Source organism: Prinia subflava, chromosome 5 (assembly GCF_021018805.1).
Source record: "Prinia subflava isolate CZ2003 ecotype Zambia chromosome 5, Cam_Psub_1.2, whole genome shotgun sequence".
NCBI classification, from domain to species: Eukaryota; Metazoa; Chordata; class Aves; order Passeriformes; family Cisticolidae; genus Prinia; species Prinia subflava.
Genome location: NC_086251.1, coordinates 43,288,517 through 43,309,657, shown reverse-complemented (window position 1 = coordinate 43,309,657; position 21,141 = coordinate 43,288,517). Strand labels below are relative to the sequence as shown.

The 21,141-nt window shown below is 33.8% G+C and overlaps 1 protein-coding gene across 3 annotated transcripts in view; it reads left to right on the top strand.

The window, feature by feature from the left end:
* Nucleotides 1-21,141, top strand: part of CEP128 (centrosomal protein 128) — a 98,525-nt gene that overhangs the window by 45,891 nt on the left and 31,493 nt on the right. For all 3 annotated transcript variants that reach the window (XM_063399101.1, XM_063399102.1, XM_063399100.1), the window contains exons 17-19: nucleotides 284-460; nucleotides 2,041-2,100; nucleotides 3,768-3,960. In XM_063399101.1, coding sequence (XP_063255171.1) covers nucleotides 284-460; nucleotides 2,041-2,100; nucleotides 3,768-3,960 — 430 coding nt within the window. The remainder of the gene's footprint in view (nucleotides 1-283; nucleotides 461-2,040; nucleotides 2,101-3,767; nucleotides 3,961-21,141) is intronic.

The following is a 21,141-nucleotide window of genomic DNA, read 5'->3' as shown; positions in this document are numbered from 1 at the left end:
GATTTGTAATAGAATATCTATTTTTGACTCTGAAAATAGGCTTTATGATGGTTGAGTTTGGATTTGGTAGCAGTTTCTTCATAACTGATTTACAGGATAATAAGGAGACTCAAGGGAGGAACTTACAAGTACTATTAGAGGGTATTTTTCATGGCAAGGAATTGAACTTTAGCATGACTCAGTGTGGTCTGATTATAAGATTGAAAGATACGTGGCTAATGACATATGTTATATTATTAATGCAATTATTTATCTTTGTTTTGTTTTTCTTTTTTCACTCCAGGAAAAACAGATCAGCAATGAAGAAGATCATTTGAGAAAGATGAGTGAGGCCAGACTGCAATTTAAAGATCAGCTGCGTCACTTAGAAATGGAACAGCAATCCATTCTTTCCGTGATAGGAAGTGAAATTGATGCTGCTTGTGAAATCTTTTCTCGTGACTACATGGAGAAATTCAAAGTAATTCTAAGTTTTAAGTATGCTGCAGGTTTTATTCTTTTCTTATTGAAAGTTTGTAGTGGAACTCATATGGATTGTTGTAACTGTTGCATAGATAATCATTGTAGTAGAATTATGGCTACTTAGCTGGTACAGAGGGACAGTAGCAGGTGTTAGAATGGGTTACTATGAAGAACTGTCCATGCATTAATTGGTGCTGCTTTCTTTGCCTTTGTGGGTTTTTTTTTCTTTGTTGTTGTTTTTTTTTAGTGGATTACTCCTCCTTTTGCTTATGTGAAAAGACCTTTTATTAGCCAAAATTTTGAGGTAGGTTTTCTTAGGCCATGTTCCTAGAATTGGGAAGTCCTTAAGAAAGACCTAAAATGCTTTTAAAATTGGGAGAAAATGGATGCTTTGATTTTTATGTAGAGAACTGAATAGTGAAAATGAAAAACGTTTATAACCTCCTCTTTTGAGGAGCATCTCCTTGTATCCAGAAAACTCAGACTCAAATTTTCAGGAAACAGGTAGCTTGCTGTAACTTTTTTTTTTTTTTTTTTTTTTTTTTTTTTCCTATTTTTTTTTTTTTCCTATTTTTTTCTATTTTACTACTTCTCCTGCAACCCCTTCTCCCTGTAGCTTTTCTTTTGAGCATTCTCATTTCTTCCTCAGGTACAGCCACTCTTCCTCCCTCCATATGATTCTATGGTGACTAATCCTCTTAAATCAACATTATTTCTGACAGTAAAAAGAATGGACTGTCTGACTCAGCTTGTTGCCACACTTAACAAGTGCTTGACCTAGTGGCTTCTTAGCCTTAGCTGCAACCCAGAGTACATTCAGAATACATCTTTTTTTGTCTTATGATTTAAGCAGAGAATACTTTGTAGTTCCTGGTCATTTGACTGGGCTGCTTTTGAAATCGATTTTTTTCACAATTGACACCATTTCTCCTCTTACATATGGAATTGGGGTGTTGCAGCACAAAACTAGATGAGAATTCTAATGAAAAATGTATTTGACAAACAAGCTTTCTCCTCCATATCCTTACAGATAGGTCTTTTTTTAAATTAAGTTTTGTAATCTGCTATAGTTGCCAGCTTTTTGATCATTGAGCCATGCCTTCTTGGATTTGCTCCTCACCTAGAGCAGAGTTTTTGGTTTCTGGAGGCAGTTTTGCAGATCCTTGTTTTTACAGTTCTCTTTTGTTTTTTATCACTGGCAAACTAAAATCAATTCTGAATGCGATTTTTTGACTAGACAACTAATGTGAAAAAAAAGTTTGTTTTTTGGTCGTGGTATGAGAATTTTTTTAAAGGTAAGAAGCTTCCTTTATAATATTGTTCCTCTGCCCAGTACTTCAGGTATTGCCAAGATTTCTAAAAAGTTTCACCCTTTACTTCAAGAAGTTGACTGCAACTTGGGTAAACAGGAGGAATTTGATGGATAAATATTTGTATTGAGAGAAGTCAAGCACTAGGCTTAATCTTCCTTGATAGAAAAATGTATTTCTTTGATGAACTTCTAGTAAGCAGAAAATACTTTCTTCTTCCTATGTCTAATTCCCATGTCTTATGTCTTTGTCACCTGCTTTTTCATAGGCAATATCCCTTACACCAACAGTACTGAATGATCCTCATCGCTGGTTAGCAGAAACAAAGGTAATAGTCAAACCTCCTGAATTTTTACTGAGTAAGCTAATATTCAACATTTGATGGTGTAGTGGGAGGTGTTCCTGCACATGGCAGGGAGCTGGAACTAACATGATCCTTAAGGTCCTTTTTGGCCCTAACAACTGAGTGAGGGAGTGAGTCTGTAAATGGATGGATCTGATGTAGTTGAAAAGTCCATTTAAAATGGCACTTCAAGGGTAAAAGCAAGAATACAAAAGCATTTCTTTGGCAATTATTCTGATATTTCCAGACTGTTACTTCAACTGATAGAATAATTTTCCAAATGTGTCTATCAACAAGAAATAGCCATCTCTGTAACAAAATAAATAGCAATGTTGTTTTCAGAAAAAAAAAAAGGCATTGAAGTAAGAGCAGTGATAGCCTTTAGATCTGGTTCAAATTTTTTTCAGACAAGTAAAGCATGAGAGTGTAGTCAGCAGGTTAAGTTTCTCTTACAGCATTGTCACAAGGCTAGAAATGATGGTAAATAAGGCTGATACTTATTCAATGTAAAATATATTAGATTGGGTTATTGGAAAATAAACAATTTTTTTCCCATTGAAGCTTTCAAATCCTGTAATGTGGGGACACACATGCTTGAAAACATCTTCAAGGTGATGACTATAACTCATAAATCTCGCCTTTCATTTTGCAGCTTTCCTCCAACTCCCTTAGCTCACACACAGCACACTTCTTACTCAGTATCTTTTAAAATAAGTAAATTTCTCATGACCAAAATAGATCACATACTGTGGAAGACAACTGGTATTTTTGCTTCATGTAGAAAGGTCAAAGCCCCAGGAGAACTGACTTAAGGAAAAAAAATTGCAAATATTTGCACGTAATAGTAGGTTATTCATGGTCTGTATAAGACTTGTAGACCTAGAAGGACTTCCACTGTAGATAATGTAGATAAGATTGGAGAAATGTTATAGAGATTGTGTTCATTTGAAAAAGTGACACTGACATATTATTAAAGAGAACTTTCAAAGAGCACCTAATAATACTTTGCATACATTTCTCACCTAAGTTTGTTTAGCTGCTAGAGGGATATTTAGAACAAATGACTGCTTAAAATGCCACTTTCATTTTCTTTTGGTTTTAAATAGGTTTTGTGAAAGTATTCCATTTGAATACTTCTAGAATTCCACTTCTAGATTTACTGTATTGATCACAACCTTATCAATGAGATCTTTTTCTCCTTTGAGTGAACCTTAAATATTGACTCTTGCTGACTAGAAAGGATTGATGTCATTTTTTAGAAAGGAGAAATAGTTTAAATTCTGTCAGCATAAAATATAGAGAAAAAGGTTTTCTGAAAGGAAGGCCTATCTCTTTGTGTCTATGTGTGCACTAATTCAATGTGAATTTCCATGTCTGCCCTAGCAAATTTATGCTTCTGATTTAAAAGAAATAAAATAATATAAAAGAAAGTAATTTTTCACATATGATTATCAACCAAAATATATCTTTTGCGTCTCTTGAAAATCAATTTATGTTCTCTTAACATATCTGAGTGCCCTCTATTATTATTATTCAGCTAGCTACAAATGAGTAATATGTGACTCAAAAGATAATTTGGTCAGTGAACATTTATGTCCTCTTAGTTTTATTAGAATTCTTTACCTTTTATTGTACCTTTTTTTTCAATGTAGACTAAGCTTCAGTGGCTGTGTGAGGAGGTAAAGGAAAGAGAAAGTAAGGAAAAAAAGCTGCGATGCTACTTGCTGCAAAGCCGAGAGCAGCTCAAGCACTTTACACAGATAAAGGAGACTGAACATCAGTCTCTCTTTAAACAGATAAAAAACCAAGAAAAACTTCTGGAAGAAGTTCACAGAGAAAAAAGAGGTATGTTACTGGTTCCAATTTTGTTAATAAAAGGGAGAAAGAATTTAAAATTCTTTTTATTATCATTTCTAGGGCACATTCATTTTATCAACTGGTTATTTCAAACTGCAACAGGCTAGTGATAACCAAGAATAATGTTTCTTTTGTGTTTTTTTTTTGTTTTCCCTTGCTGACAAAAGAGGCAAAAGCAATCAGCTGTGTTTCAGGCAAATACAGTGGCTGCATAACACACGAGTTTACATCATGCACAGTGGATATAGAAATTATTTCCCAGCTGTACCATCTGGGACATTGCACGACCTGGGTGAGAAGGGATTATCCAGGAGTCTGAGGCAGGCTGAGTTAGACTGCTATTTGCATAGCTTGCTGTGTCATGGTACGATCTTTCATTGTGTTCTGTTCCCTCAGTTTTGAAGAAAAGGTGTCACCTTTTAGGTTTTCTTCAGAAATCTTGTTCCAGCCTTTGTTCAGGACTCCATACTGATATAACTGGACAGAATAAGTATTCTCTTTCATTATTTTGTTCATTGTCAATTTGTGCTGATTGATGTAGATTCGGATAAGAATAAACTTTTAGTAGGTGTAGTTATAGCTTCTAGTAGCTGACTTATTATTGAAAATGTTTTGTGAATTGTAGCAAAAACAAAACTGCCTGGTTTTTGCAAAAACAAAATTAATTCTCTTCCTAGCAGCTGAAACATGCTGTGTTTTGGATTGGATATGATAGTGATGTTGATAACACACTGATGATTTAATTGTTGCACCCTGAGTCAAGGACTTCTCAGTTTCCATGCTCTGATAGTGAGAAGGTGCACAAATAGCTGCAAGGGAGCATGGCCAGGCCAGGGGAACTGGCAAAGGGATATTCCATATATTAAAACATTATTCCCAGTGTGCAAACACAGGAGGGTCTGGGAGGAGCCAGTCACAGCTGGAGAAGGGGCTGGACATTGCTTAGTGGTGAGCAATGATATTGTACATCACTTGGGGTCTTTTTTGGTTTTATTTCTATCTTTTTTGACATGGGCGTGTCATGACAGTGCATGTGACAGTGTATGCAAGAATAATGAATTTACAATCTCCATGTAAATTTAATTGGTTTATTTTACAGTCATGTCAACTTAGATTTTTCTTTTTAATTTGAAAATTATGACTTTCATTATACCAAATCAGTTATTTTTTAGAAGTTGAAAAAGGTAGAGAAATAATAGAATGTATATCTGTTAATGTGAATTTTGAGTACTGTTGTTCACCAAGGGATACATTTAAATGTTTTAAAAGGGTTTTTTATTTTAAAAAAGGGCACAAGACAAAATCTGACTGTTTTTATATCTTGAACAAATACTTGTACATACTGAGTGAAAAGCCCAGCCTTGATTATGATGCAAGTAATAGAATGTAAACATGTAAATTGTTTAATGGATAAATGACTTGAACACGAAAACTGGAAAAGCTACTTTCCCAGAGGGAAAAAAGAAAACACAGCTAAAAGCTTAAAAAAGATGGTAAACCAAAAGGAGAAAGCAATCCATCAAAATGAAAAAAAATACAAATTAAGGATACAGAATGCTGGTTGGCTTTTCTTATTTAACCATAAAAAATGGAAACACTTACACAATACTGAAGCACCCAGTAATGAAATTATGGGCAAATCTCAGGTGCAGGAATAAAGGAAATGAAGGCAGAATGTATTTATTGATTAAAAAAAGCCCTTCCCTTTTTTTTTAACACCAAATTATCCTTTATGGTATTGTTGAATAAAATGGATATTCAGTCAAATTTGATCACATGGATGAAAATATTTTCTGCTGGAATGATGCAGATTTTAGATGGAGCATTTTATCAGGTTCTGTGAATAACCATGAATATCCATGGATGTGGTTGACTGTCCCCACTGACACAAACCACTTGTCTGAGTACATGATATAATCTGAAAATACTCCATTAATTTAAGTTCATGTAAATCAAAACTTAAGAAAATGAGACAGAGAAATTGTATTCTCAAGAAATTAATTTGTTAATTTCCTTTCTATGGATCTGAAAATGCAATTTACTCACGGGATTTTGGGTAGAAAAAATAAAACCAAAGATTTATGGTGGACATATCAAAAGTAGGTGGCATAAATACTTAAATTGCTTTGTTGATGAACATGTTTAAAGAAGTTTTATTAGCCTAATTAGGTCTACTAAAACTTTTAACTATATATTTTTGCTTTTCCCCTCACCAAAGCATTTGTAAATACCTTGGTTTTTGTAGGCTTTTGAAACCTCCTTATGAATCTCTGCAAAAGTGTTAACATTATCACAGTGGTACCTGTGTTAGTGTCAACTGGCTGTCCATGTGGCGTAATCCTGACCAAAACAAGTAAGCTAACATAAAGATTCATGAATGAGAAAATAGAGAATGAAGCAAAATACAGTTGTGAAGCACATAGTTTTGGGTTTTTCTACAGAGTAGCAGAAGTTTCAGAGTTAGCTGGTTCAAGATCAGCTGCATTTGTCATCTGTTCTTGATAAGAGTATCATGATGGAGAGTTTAGATATACAGAAGTCTATCAATATTTATAAACACAGAAGAAATGAAGAGGATGTGAATTCTGATTTCAGGTTTGCAGATTGGTACTTTGGATAGAGTTCACTGCTTAACAAGGTATTTGTCTAGCATGCTACACAATGGGATATTTCAGTAAATAACAACTTGGATTCCATTTTTCCTTTTAGAGTGATTTTGGTCCTACAACCAAATTTGTTTCACTAGCATTCAACTAGGTATTCAATATGGTAACAAAATGAACAAAGGTCTGAGGAAATAAAATGCATAAGTTCCAGTTTCTAAACTAAGAAATTAATTTGCATTCTGGAATCACTAAGCATGCCATGGTGTTCTTAAGATCAATTTAAAAATTAGTTTAGGTAACAAAAAATTTATTTTTATTATTTTTAATGCCATTGTCAGCACTTGTACCCAAGATCTGGCACAAATTTCTTCCATTGGTTGCATTTCTATATGATCTAGCCAGACTGTGTAGTCTGAAAAGCTCATTATTCAAATCAGTGCAAGTCTATATTTGATCCTGGGTGGACCCATTTTTTTTAATAAACGCAGATTTACTTTAATTGCCTTTCCAAGAAAATCTTGGAATATATTGACATGTATATAAGCTAGACATAATGTTACATAGTGGTGGACATGAAGTCTGCAGAGTTCTTGTGTTTCAGGATAATGTACTGCTACTTCAGGGAAAACATGGATAGTCAGCAAATAAATGTTTAGCAAAATAAGATCTGACATATTTGGCAGGGCCATATCTGTTCTTTTTTATAATGAGATAATGTTAGTATGGCTGTAGTGATGTAAGAAGAGAAGGTGCATTGCTCCTATTTACAGACTGGTTTAATTTATCTCAAAATATTCTGCAAATACTGTTTTACACAAAGTCCCAGGTGATGCAGGACATATTCTGTACCAGTTCTCGGTGTCTACTGAGATAAGGCTCTATAATAACATTTGAATTATGACATATTTAGAATTTCTCTTATATAGGTGTAGTATATCTACTCATACTGCTAAGTAAATCCTAAGAAGGTAACAGTTGTAGTCCTGAGCTGTGATATACTAATGTTAGATGCTTTTGTCACAAGCACAAAACTGTACTGGTGAAGTGTGTGGTGTTTTTCGTTACGTATTAAGTTTATCACTCATGCATTTATCATTGTGCATTGTCTTAGATTTGAGAATACAAAAATCAAATTTTGAAAGGCTTACATTTTAGCTGGTTTTAGTGGTGGTGTCAACTATATGAATTATACAGTTACCTCTACTTTCATCACTTTAAACAAGTCAAATTTACAAAGATTTTGGTAAGTGAATTGTGAGGTGAGACATCAGTTAATTTTAATTTCTTTTTCTTCTGTTAGGTTCAGTCAGGACTATCTGTTATTCAACTGCTGTGGATAACATAAACTCAAAAGACCCTGTTATATTAAAGTAGATTAAAAATGTAGGTAAAACTTTGCTTTGACAAAACCTAATCTTTCAAATTAATTTCCTGATTTTTTCTGTTTTAAAGTCAATAAGTCTAATTTTTGTTTGAATCAGGAACACTAAAGCAGAAAGCGTAAAAATTGAAAATAAGAAACAGTGTAGTACATTGAGTGTAAATACACTAACACTGAGCAATCTCTGTTATTAAACTGAGGAAAAGTATGAGATTGGGAACCAGTGAAAATCAGAATAGGGTAAAATCTTTCTATTATGACCTATTATGTTTAATTTAATTGTGAAGTACATATGCTGTTTTGAAGACAACTTTAAGCGTGATTCTGCCCTTTGTGTTGTTTCTTTCTTTTTTATTAAATTTCTTTTTCTAATATATATATTTTTCTCATATATATTGTGTTTCCCATTTACAAGGGTATGGTATTGCCCTTGTATGAACAAGAGTCCTTTCTGTGGCAACAAGAAACATCACAAGGTATTTTCAGGTCATCTTTTATTGAAGAGTGAATGGGAGCATCAACTAGAGAGAACACTCTTTTAAGCATTCATACAGGAAGCAATCTGAAGGATTTCAGAGACACTCTTCATAGTACTTGGTTTTCATAGTGAGCTTCAAAATGCATAGAGTTGGAATATCATTACTATTAAAATAATTTATTTCTTCTTAATAGTGTTCTTGCCCTTTAAATAATGCTTGGTTTTTTTAATGTGATGGGGGAAGGAGGAGGGAGGACTTCTAAGTTATTTTAAACTTTGCCAAAATGAACCTGCGTTCAGAGTCTTAGAAGAATGGAAATAAACCCAAATCATTCAGAAATCTCACTCTGTGGATTTTTTTTAATCGGAAAACTGGAAATACCCCACTGGACATACATTGCTGTAATTTAGTATTTTTCCAGAGCCATTTTCATTTGACATTATCTTTTTATGCACTCATAAAAATATGGCTGCCATTATGAAAAAGAGAAGGTAAGAGATGGGATCAAACTATAGCTAAGATATTCTTAAGACTTCCTTTGATTTCTTTTTTCTTTCTGAATCAAATACTTTAGATGATTACCTGAAACTTATGTACAGTTTTTGGTTTGGAAAGCATGATTAGTCCTTCAAATTACTGAGTTTGTACTGCTCATTAACAGTAAGAGACTAAATTTATCAGTTTTATTTCTTGGTTTACCTGCAAATACTGGAAACTAAATCAAAATTAACCAAAGTAACCTGGGGGATGGGGATTCAGTGTATATTAAATAATTAAAATATATTATTTCATTTTTCCTTTCTTTTGTGAATTATTGCTTTTTTCTTTAAACCAAGCTAAAATAACTGATGTTCTATGAACTAGTGGGTTTTTTGGGTTTTTTTACAGCTGTTGAAATGATGGCATTGGACTCTATAAGCACAATTACAGCTTAGCAGTGATTTAACACTGTATACTAAAGAGAATCTTGTAATCAACTGTATAACTTTATCAGGAGTCCTTGAATTAATGTGAAAGGTGCTGTCATACTTTCAGGTTATGTCCTAGGTTTCTATACCAAACTGATATCACCATTTTACAGCTACTAAATTTTAAAAAACCCAACCAAGAAAGCCCTACCCCCAAGCAACACAGGTAATTCCACACTTGTCTTGAATTCAATATTTTTCTGAGAAGTATGTAACAGAAATATGCTATCTGTCATTTATTCTTCTTTAGGTAACAATGATATCCTGAAGAAACTCTTTAATATCTGAAAAGATGTCAGTTTATTTAAATGATATGCTGTCTTATACAAAATAAAACTGAACCAAGGGCTCTATGTTCCTCTCCTGGTGTGCCTATTCCCTTGGTCAAAGCCATCTTAGTCTAAAATACAGATGAATCATGTTGGAAATTTGAACAGAAATGGAAAAAATGCTGTTTAAGATTTAGTATAGTAAAGTTTTTGAAATTAAAAGAGTATTTAAAATCTTGCACCTTGCTATATCTTAGATTGAATATCTTTCAAAATTAGAGCTTGTAATGATGTTGCCTAGAATTTTTCAGGCTATAATAGAATGTTTTTCAGTGTAGTTCATTGCTATGTTAATAGTTTTTATATCCTTTCAGCTGACATGCTATTTAAAAATCCTTTTTTTTCCTAAAGTGAGTCCTAATGATATTGTGTATTTGGAGAACTGAAGCTTAAGTCTTGTGTCAGTACCAAAAAATTCCTCACTTTGAGAAGAGCTTCAGTCATTAGTAAAACCAATTCTTAATGTTGACTGTATACAACAAAATCATTTTAATTACAGAATATACATTTTAGGTGAGTTCTTGAAAAAAGAAAGTCTAGCTGGTTTTGGATTTTTCTATATAAAGATTAAATTAAATAAGTGACATTTAAGGTGTTTGCACATTTTTTCTTTCTAGTGGGTTTAATATGACAAATTCCTAGGTTGAATATTTACTCTGATCAGCATGTTCAAGGTAACAACTGTCTATATCTAAAATCTTTTTTCTCTTCTTGGTTATGGTTTAAGAAAATGGGGACTGTGAGTGGTACTTTTAAATGCTTTACATATTTTGTAGTTAAAGGGGAAAAACCTTAAAAATGTTTTAAAGCCAAGCAAGACAAGCAAATTACAGTTCATACTGTATGAGTGATAACAACAATAAGCTACTAATTGTTTCTACTAAATAACAAGTTCTTCTATGTAGTTTTTAAAAAATTCACAAGTGATAATGGCCATGTATATCTGAATCTTCTTTAGAGTGGGCAGAGAGAGTCACAGTATTTTTCTTGTCTGCATCTATTATGTCTCTAGGATAAGGTCATAACATAGTCACAGTCATGATTTGGATACTTCTGCCTATTTTAATGGGCTTGAGTTGCCTGTTATTAAGCTGTTTACTGATAGTAAACATTGTTGCTATAAAGTTTTATGGTTTTGCTTAAGCAGATACAGTGTCTGAGTCATAGAGAATGTGCTTGTTCCTGGTTATGTATTAAAAAAAAAGAGAACTGAGGGTAAAACTAGGTCTCCTGTTCCTCAGTTGGATTTCTTAATTCTACACCACCTTTCTACTCTGAGAATTATTTTTTAAAATACACATGTTCTTATTGCACTACTTATTTTCAAGTATTTGAGCAGTACCGTAGTGCAACATTATATATTACTAGTATGTAAATCTCTGTTTAGTGGAAAACATTTCAATGTAAAATTTATCACCTTAATTTTTGTTTCACAATTTTAACACTTAGATTTTGTTACAGAATTTTTCGTTTGTTTGTTTTAGTATACCTGCTGAATTGAGATGCCTACCACTAGAGAAAGAAACCAAGGGCATACTCAAGAAAACAGATTTATTGAAATATATATATGTGTACTTCATGCATATGTCCATACTGTATCAATATTGTATGTACTTCAGCTGTCTGGACAAAACTTTGTCTTCCTGGTTTTAATTATATTTGATGACTCAGCTGTAGAACATTACTTTTCTTGATTGGATTGAAATTCTAGGCATAGCAGTTTCTGAAAATAAGGCTTGAATGTTGTCTGTATGGAAAATTGCTTCTGCTTGCAAAATCAGATGATCAGACTATACCATTTCTTGCAAGACACTATATAAAATTAAGAAATCCTAGTGAAATAATTCTGTTCCAATACAACGTGCTTAAAATCCCTGGAGCACGTTTTTATTAAGGAAGAGCTGAAAGGACAGAATTAAGTTAGGACACTATTGAATATAATGCAACGATCTTAGAGCTATTTGGCAATCCACAGTTTCCTTATCAAGTTCTTAATGCCTGTTACAAACCAGTTTATTTTTTAGCAGAAGCATATTTAAATTGGCAGAGAACTTGAGTTTTTCAGATGCCTTGCTTCTGTCAAGCCATGAGACATGTCATGGAACTTGGGAGGAAGTTTGCTGTGCATAGCTTCATGTCATCATTGTGTCTAAGGAAGGAGGGGCTTTCTTCTCCAAGCTGTTGGGAATGTTCAGCTGATGTTTCTCAAGTGTATTAAAGGGATTATAAGTATGTTGGAATATGTTTTATTAAAGTGGCTTCTTAGTAAGAGTGGAGTGTAAATATTATATATACATGCTTATTCTTGTAAAGGCTGGAGAAATATTAATACTTGATTCTTGGTCAATGAGACTTATCTACACAGACTGGTTTAATGAGTTTGTTGGATGGACTGTTCATGTATTACAGAGAAAATAGCAAAGAGTAGGATAAGATCTGAACTTTAAGCTTGGAATGTTTCTAACTGGTTGCAAAAACGTCAAATTTGAAAATACAAAAATAATCTATCCTTTCCGATATATATATATATAATATACAATATGTATATAGTATAACATCTTCAGGCTGGCTTCTGATATTGTGGGAAGCCTGCGTTGTGAGGGGAATAAAAACTGAAAGCCTTCTAAGATTTCTTTTTTGACAATTTGAAAAATCATTGTATTTTAAAATCTAATGTGTTTACAGGACACTGCAACTCTCATTTTGATCTGATCTCAAAACACTTCATTGTGTAACTTCTAAAATAACTTGATTAAAGTAAGTATTTTGTAGTCTTGCTGTAAGCAACAGATTTTGCTCATTATCTGGAAGGAATTCTGATTTCCAAAGCATTATTTACAATAAAGACAGTGTTATTACCACTAAGTTATGAAAATTTCCATCCTCACTGTAATTGAGAACCAATGGTATGATTATGTGGGCCATTCCAGCTGCATGATTATGCATTTTTCATGCGTTGATCTGTTGTTACTATAAGAATGGCAACATAAAATGCTTTTAATTCACAAAATTAGCTTTTCATATTTCCTGAAGTGCTAATGTACAAATATAGTGTGACTGAATTTGAGCATTCTATTTGTTGCTGCTAATTCACAAAATTAGCTTTTCATATTCATGACTGAATTTGAGCATTCTGTTTGTTGCTGCTAATTCACAAAATTAGCTTTTCATATTTCCTGAAGTGCTAATGTACAAATATAGTGTGACTGAATTTGAGCATTCTATTTGTTGCTGCTAATAAGGTTTTTGTAATTAATTTCTTTTTGTTCACTGGGAATTTTGTTGATGATGATGATTCATTAACTTGTAATAATCTAACATACTTGAGTAGTCACATAACGTTATTGGACAGATCCAGGAACACGCTGCATCAGGTTAGGAAGAAATGACAGTACTCATAGTGTCAGTTCACCAGGATAGATGTCAGCTGTCATCAGGGCATTTTTTACAGAGCTGTATAAGCTCTGTAAATGGGTGTGGTCATCAGAAGCTGAGTAGGTTCTTTCTCCATCTGAATCACCAATGCAAATAACATTTTATGATGTCACGCCAAGAAAAAGTATCAGGTGTCTTGTACCTTAAAATTTGTTGCATATGTTCTGTTCTCATCTGGTGTGCACTTTGAAGTATAGAATGTGCGAGTTGCATGTGTACTCTGGTTCCAAGTTGCACGTCTGACACTGCCGTAGCAGAGAAAACAAGATCCAAGAAAAAGAGTTTATTCCAGAAGAAGTTGTATTTCAGCTCTACTGGTTTGCTAGTGTATAAAATACACAGCAAGACAGCAGGACAGACATTTACAGTAAACCAAGTTTTAATTAAATGGGAAAGTATCTGCTACTGATCATACTAGTGCCTTGGGACAAATGAACTTTGAGGATCAAGTGTGTAGAGGAGAGTGTTGCACTGGGACATTATACGATGTGTATAGTAGTGTAGGTCTGGAAAAGGTGCTGTCAGAAAGCTTGATAGAGTACAGAAAACCAGCGTGATTAATCTTAAACATTACTTTGAAGATGAAGGTTGTCTATGATTTATATTTTATTGTCATTATTAAACCTATACATTGTCATACAGAAAAAAAAACCCAAACTGATGCTTATTTCAATTAAAAGGTCTTTTGAAAAAACTATGCCAGCAAGAAATGTTGCTGCAGCAAAGGAAAATTATACTAGACAAAGGGGTAGAATTATAGAAGCCACAGAAAAGCATGCAAACTTCTGGGTAAGAAGTAAAAAACTAATTTCTGAAAAGCAAACTCAAGTTTTCATTTTGATTATTTTTTTGTTTTCTGAAGAAAGTTTAGCACCATATTTTCACAGTAAGAAACATATTTTAGAGCTAAGGCTTAAACCTTTACTTTTGGTCTGAGGAGCTTTAATTTTTGTAATTATATTTTGTCATACATAATATAAAGACACAAGGGAAGAGAAATTTAGCCATTTAATAAGATTGCTAGAGGATATAAAAACCTTAGATAAGTAGTATGAGTTTTCAACATTGGGTGCACATTAAGAGAGGAGTTTTCTGTTGTTTTCTCTGTTCTCAAGAGGCAGGAGCAGATCACTGCACATTATAAGCAAGGTCTCGTAGCAGTTATACCCTTCTGGGGCATTTCCAGTGAAGCACATTTACTGTTTGCTTGGTACCTCTCCATTCCCAGCCTCGGAGATGATGCCCCAGCTATTGGAAACACTTTCCAAGGTTCTGTTTGCCAGTATACCTTGTAATGTGTGCTGCAGGTAAAAACATATCAAACATTTTTACACTTTAGCAAACTTCAATTTGTTCCTTGCATTTGCATTGCTGAGATTAAACAGATATGCAGCTATTATGTAAATAGGTGAAGGATTAGGTGTGTAGAATACTCAGTATATTCTCCCATTTACAATGGCATTTTTGGGGGATTTTGACAGTCATTTTGCCATTTCTTTGATTACTATTTGAATGTCTCTATTTGTAGAAATGATGTAGTATTGGGAGAATGGGATAAGCAGTTGTATAATAAACAACTTATTTGCAGCTCTTATCAACCTTGTGATAAGATTTGCAGTGTCTTTTTATAACAAATAATTTTTTATAGTACATTAATTATACTGCTCATACTGGATATACATTTCTCCATGTAATCTCCATTGTGAGATTATTGCCTTCTTGCATTTTTAATCAGTTAAAACAGCAGTGTAAATTTGGAGGTTTTTGTGATCAGTCTCCAGGAATTCTATTGATCAGAAATAAAAAGTCAAGTGCAGTTGAAAATGACATATACTCCACTGCACAAGAGAAAGAAAACAAAAAAGCTCTGATATTACTATTCAGTTATAATACTATATATATTTTTCCTCTTAATAGTCTCTTCTCTTTTAGAGTATAAATGAGATTTCTTCCTTAAATCTATGTATAAAATGTTCTTCTTGGAAAAATGTACTAGATTTGTTGTACTGTAGATTTTTGCAAATTACTATGCAGAAGGAATAGTAAGTTAGTGCATTTAGATAGTGTTATTTTCAAAACAGATTTTTAGATATTAAGTGAAATGTTCCATTCACTGAAAGTTAAAGTGTTTACCTGCTGAGCTGTTGAGTCTTAGTTGTGTATCATCAGTTACCATGGGACAGTACAACAACAGGATTGTCCCACTAAGGAATAAACTCAAAGCCTAACTGCAGCTGAAAAAATTACAAGTAAGCATTGCTATTATGCCTTTCCTCATAGTTGCTAGCTCAGTTTATTGCATCTTCCTCTGTAGCACACGTATTAAACAGGATAATTTCTAATTACTTTATGTTGGGTATCAATGAGTCATACTGACCTCTGTGCATGTATGTTTGGTTGAAGTAAATGTTTTCTTAGAAGCTGTTTGGGCCCTAGTGATACATAGAGCCATCTAGTAGAATTAAAAGCTTTCTTACAGCATTTATCAAGGAGTGACTCCTATGGAGATAGGAATTTCTTTGTGTGTTTACTCTTCTGACAAAACATCCAAGCTGCTAAAAGATCCCTTTTCTCTGAGATTGGTAGGGAAACTTAATTTCCAGACCAGTATCTTTGAGCTTCCCATATTATCTGTTCTTCTATACTGTGAACATTGCAAATGCATTGTTTAGTTCTGATCTTCAAACAGCTCGATTAAGAAATGCACTTCTAGGCTTGGGAGAATTACTCATCTCAAGTAAAAAGTGACCTTGGCTAGAAAACCCTTCTGTCTTGCAGCTGTTGGCCTCCTTTGGTTTGCCCAGTTATTTCAATTCACATGAGCTGCACTAGCTGCTTCAAAAAGCTGGATACCCATAGTCGTTGACCATTCCTTAGCTGGTAGGTCCAAGATCAGCTGTGTGTATTTGCATCAAGATCTGCAGCTGCCTTTCAGATGTAGCGAAAAGGAAATTTTCTGATCTGCATAAATATGGTTGGGATGATAAACATCAACAAAAGAAAATCCTAGGATATTAAGAGAGAAAGCTCACTGAAGAAAGTGGCATTCAATTTCCTGTTTTGTCTTTTATATATGCCATACCATAATTTTTATATAGCTGCTATGCCTATAAACATATCAATATAGTTTTCTAAAACAAGAAATGACAAATTATCTTTCTAGCTTGCAGTTGGTAAATGAAAACAAATCAAGTTTCAATTTCTTTCTGTGTGTTCCTGGAAAATTTTCTTCATTACAAGAAAGGCAATATTTCTCCATTCAGGAGAGACTTGTAGCAATTATATATTATAGGCAGTGATAAAACAGTGTTCAACTGCATTTTCTGTTTAAAGTGTCAGCTATTATGAGGAGCTTGCTTTGAGACATTTCTTACTATATTTTCTTTTATATAATACTGATTTATTTTCTTTCCAGGTTATTTAACAGGTTTTCCAATAAAACTATGGGCGAAAAAGCCATTGTTCAGTTTCCTTGTATAGAGCTGAGCAACAGACAGGTGTGATGATAGCTCAGGCATACAAATCTAAGATAATAATGAGTTAGTGGGCCAAATTGCTGTCTCCCATTCATGGAGACATTTAATATCACTGCAAACAAAAGGCAGAATTCTTATTTCTGTTTCTTTCACTCCCATCAGTGCTCCTTTCTCCATCCCTTCTTCCATGTCTCCTCCTCACTGGACCCCTCTAAAATCATATATTACTCAATATTAGCCATAATAAATGTCTGGGTTTTGCCAATATGCTGTTCTTGTTTTAATGAACTAAGAGTGTTCTGGAGGTCTGGGTTTGTCATTTTACCAAAGCAGGACAATGTAAGCACGAGCAGTGCACAACCAGAGGCAGGGAGCAAAGAGACCTCCCTGCATTTTGGCAAATGCAGCTGCAAATGCCATTTATGATGTGATTTGAGCCCATCTGCTGTAAGTGGAGCATTTGGTGCTAGCACATGTTAGCTGGGTTGGCCTGGCTTCTGTGGGACATGAAGAAGGAGTAATTACATAGTCATTAGTACCCAAACTAGATTATTCGAAGCTATTAGTAAAGAATTTCATTTTAGTATAAATATGCTATTAGATTGTTATGGTTGAAAATTGATGGCTTCTCAGCAAAATTTGTTAAGTAAAATCTGAAGTGTTTATTCACACCTATTGTATGTTAGATTTTTTTATAAGTCTGTTCTTGAGATTTATTTCTAGTAGGAACATTATTGCCTGCGTTCCAGCATTGGTTGGCTATGTTACTGCTGCATGAGTAATCAATACCTACATATATGATAACAGTTTCAGCTAGAAGTAGAATCAGGTAATTGACATTTAAGGCCTTAGAAACATTAATAATGATCCCACAATGCTTAGTGGCAGAAATTCAGAATGTCACTATGACTTGTGTTTTGCTTGAGTTTCTAATGTCAGAATAATTTCTAAATTCAGTAAATCTCAATTATTTCCTCAATTATCTTTATTTTTTGGGTTTTAAATCTTTTTTTTTCCTCATAAGAAATTCTGCATAGTTATAACTGAAAAGAGACTTCTATTATTGTAGTCAAGTCATGGCACCTTAATGATAGTCTGAAAGAAGAGCTGGAGTCTTTTGATAGATGTTTCAGTAAATAGTAGCCAAAAGAAAAGCATAGCAGCATATTCCAAATGTAGTGTTTAAGGGTTCAAATACTAACACACAAATCTGTGTGTTAACAAATTCTCTTTGGCATGTGTCTTTGATAATATACAAGATAAAATTTCAAAATACTTTCTCAGTTACCGTAATTAGATCAATATTTTATTAGTACATTTACTGTTACTAAAAATTTTGCCATGAGGAAAGTTTCTTTTGCACTGAAAAAAATTTTGCTCTTTTTTTGCCTGCAAATAAAAGGCACAATCCAGAGTCTATAATGACTAGAATGATTTAACCATTGTTACTGTTTGAGGTTTGGATTTTGTGTTTAAAGTGCAGTTACAGGATGATGTTCCTTAGCTCATGTAAGAGAAGAGCACAGACAGTATCAACGCTGGCTTTTCCTGCTATATTCTTATACTTTTTTTATCCTTAAGCATATTAAATGGAAAAAACTCCATGACATTGGCACAAAGGATGTTACAAGATGAAAATAACTTGCAGTTATCAGGGGTGTTTTAATATCATTTAAATCATTAATTTGAGTATAGTTTCAAGCAACACCTGTATGATATGTTTTTAAATTTCACAGCAACCTTCGGGTTGCAGCAGATCTGTGGATGTAGTTTTTATAAGTAGATAATTTTAATCAGAAGATGTCAACATCCTGAAAATCCCAAACCATTTTCAAACCAGCTATCCAAGGCATTAATTAAAAATAATGGGAAAAAATGGTCAAGTGCTTTTTTGGTATTTGTGTGTCCTGTTTTCATTTTCATGGCAGGAGCCATGCCTTTCAGCTAAACACTTTGCTTTACTGGATCAATTTTCCATGATTTTATTCATGTTCGGGGTTTTTTTTGATTGTACCATTCTTGAAATCTGTAGTTCTTGTTTTCAGACGAGAAAATTCTTATCTCTGTCTAAATTATTAATTTAGTGTGAAATTTAAAGAAATTATAAAGAAATTGTTAAATAGAGGCATAAAGAAAACTCTAGCCTGCAGTGGTTTTTTCTGTTAGTTAGTAGAATCGTGGTTTAGTAAAGGTTTCGATAAGAAAAGCTATGGTTGTATCATCCTACAGCACTGAAGCAGATTAAAGTCCGTAGTGCAAGGACACTCATACAGATTTAGTACTCCTGGCAATGAAAAGTGGCTCCTTAAGACTGAGACAAATTGATTAATGAGTCTGTCTAAAACTGAAATTCCAGTGGCCTGACTTTATATGCTTTTGCATCTCTGTAGAGAACAGTTGAGCAAATAATGCAATCAGAAGGTTTTCTATAGGTCTGCAGTTGTGACTCATGGTGTTGATAGCTTTACTGCTATCCCAGCTGTGGTAATTCTGATGGATCATCTCTAGATTCTGGAAGAGACCCTTGATTCTATTCTGGCTGCAATTTAACTTGCTTATTTGGACAATACTTCAGAGAACAAGCAATACCTGGGTTACCACCTCTGAATTTGTGCTAGTTGGCAGCTGTTTAGAGATTACACTCATAATTCTAGATAAAAAAAATCTTAGTAAAGATTTCTGTTAACATACAGACTGTTCCTCTTGTATGTACAAAGCTATGTTTGGCACTTCAAGATTAGTTGATACCAATCACTCATGGCTCAAAAGCCACAGTGATGTCTCCAGATATGATCCGCTGCTCATAGGAGAGCCTCTATTTGAATAATAAGCCACACATCTTTGTTCTGTCCCTTTACTGTAAATAGTTCTAGTCCCTTCTTCTCTTCCTCATTCTTCCCACGCAGTTTCTCTTCCCATAGACAGCCTTCTCATTAGACTTTGTTCTTACTTTCCTCTCAGTTCTGTGCATTGCAATGTATGCTGCTTGACATATAAAAGAAAGAATTTTGGGGTAAGAGGCTAGAAAACATTTCAGCTTTATAAAAACTAAATGCCTTTGTTGAAAAAAATCAAATAATGAATGCTAACTGCTAGCCATAGTCTACTTATTTCTGAAGTGAAATTGTTCCAAGGTTCTAAATACTTAGCAGTAGTCTCCAAATTTTACTGATTGCATGCCCCATCAGTAAACGTTTGTGAGCATAACTCCCTAATATATGTATATTCATTTATTGACAATAAATACATATAAATATACAACTTGATGATAAATAAATATATGCACTTTTCTAAGTTCAACCCCACAGAGCTAGAAGACCTGTGCCTTGATCACATTTTCATAATTAAACCATCTTTGAATCAGAATGAGATGTTTTTATCACTTCAAGGTTAGCCTTCTTATTTGTCTGTGTCACTAACTGTTTCTTAATGAAACTTACTGGAACTTACTAAAGCATCTAGGAGGTGATGCTTGTTTTGGGAAGTTGTTCTTTAATGATTTTTTTTTTTAACAAGAAACCCTAAGGTCCCTCAGGAGCTTTTGAAATCCTCTACAGCATGTCTGCTGGTACGTAAGTGTCATTCAAAGGAAAACAACAGAATGCTTATAGCTGTGCCTCAAGGAGTGTTAACTGCATCTGTATTCACAATCCTCCCTCATACTCCCCCTACAGTAGTTTCAATTAGGAAACAGTATGGTCCTAAACAAATGTAACAGACATAATCCCTTTCCCAGCTCATACCTTAGGCAGTTGCTAGGACTTAGTGAAGTTTTGGGCTGTCGTCACCTTTTGTATTCATAAGGAAGTTCATAGGAACATTTTGCGTGGATTTCAGTGCACTTGGTTTAAGCTTCACGTCAGAAGATAGAGAAATATTTTCTTTAGCCATGTTGAAATGAGGCACAGAACATTTCCCAGGAATAGAGGGGAGCCAGGAATAGAACTAAAAGATCTCATGTAAGCTTTGGGAAAAAAAATTCTCATTCTTTTGATAAAGGCCTCTTAAAAAGCAGCACATTGAGACCTATAATTTTGATTGGTGACCTTATAGTTTTTTGAATATATTTAATCTCATATTCAGACAAACTGTTCCAATGCAACAATATTTGGACTGTAGAAGAGGTTACAGCAACTTGGCCAAGTATCTTGTGTACTTAAGCTGTGGATTTGAATATATATGTGTATCCACTCTTGAACTTTTGAATTCACTGTAAGGCAGGACTGTAATAGTTCAGGTAATGACAGGTACAGAGAGGTTGTGAAGCTGATGAGGAGAATTTTGGACTGTTTCTTGGGACAAGTGAAAAGTTGGAAGAGGTTTTCTAAATGAAGTGTGGGAGATACAAGTAAATTATCTACATCAAATAACAATCAAAGTGAAACGGAAATAAAGAGAAATATCAGGATGAAACACAAGGAAGACTTATTGAAGGAGCAAATAAGAAGCAATAATTATACATATTAAAAAGTCTTGACAGTCCAGACATTATGTT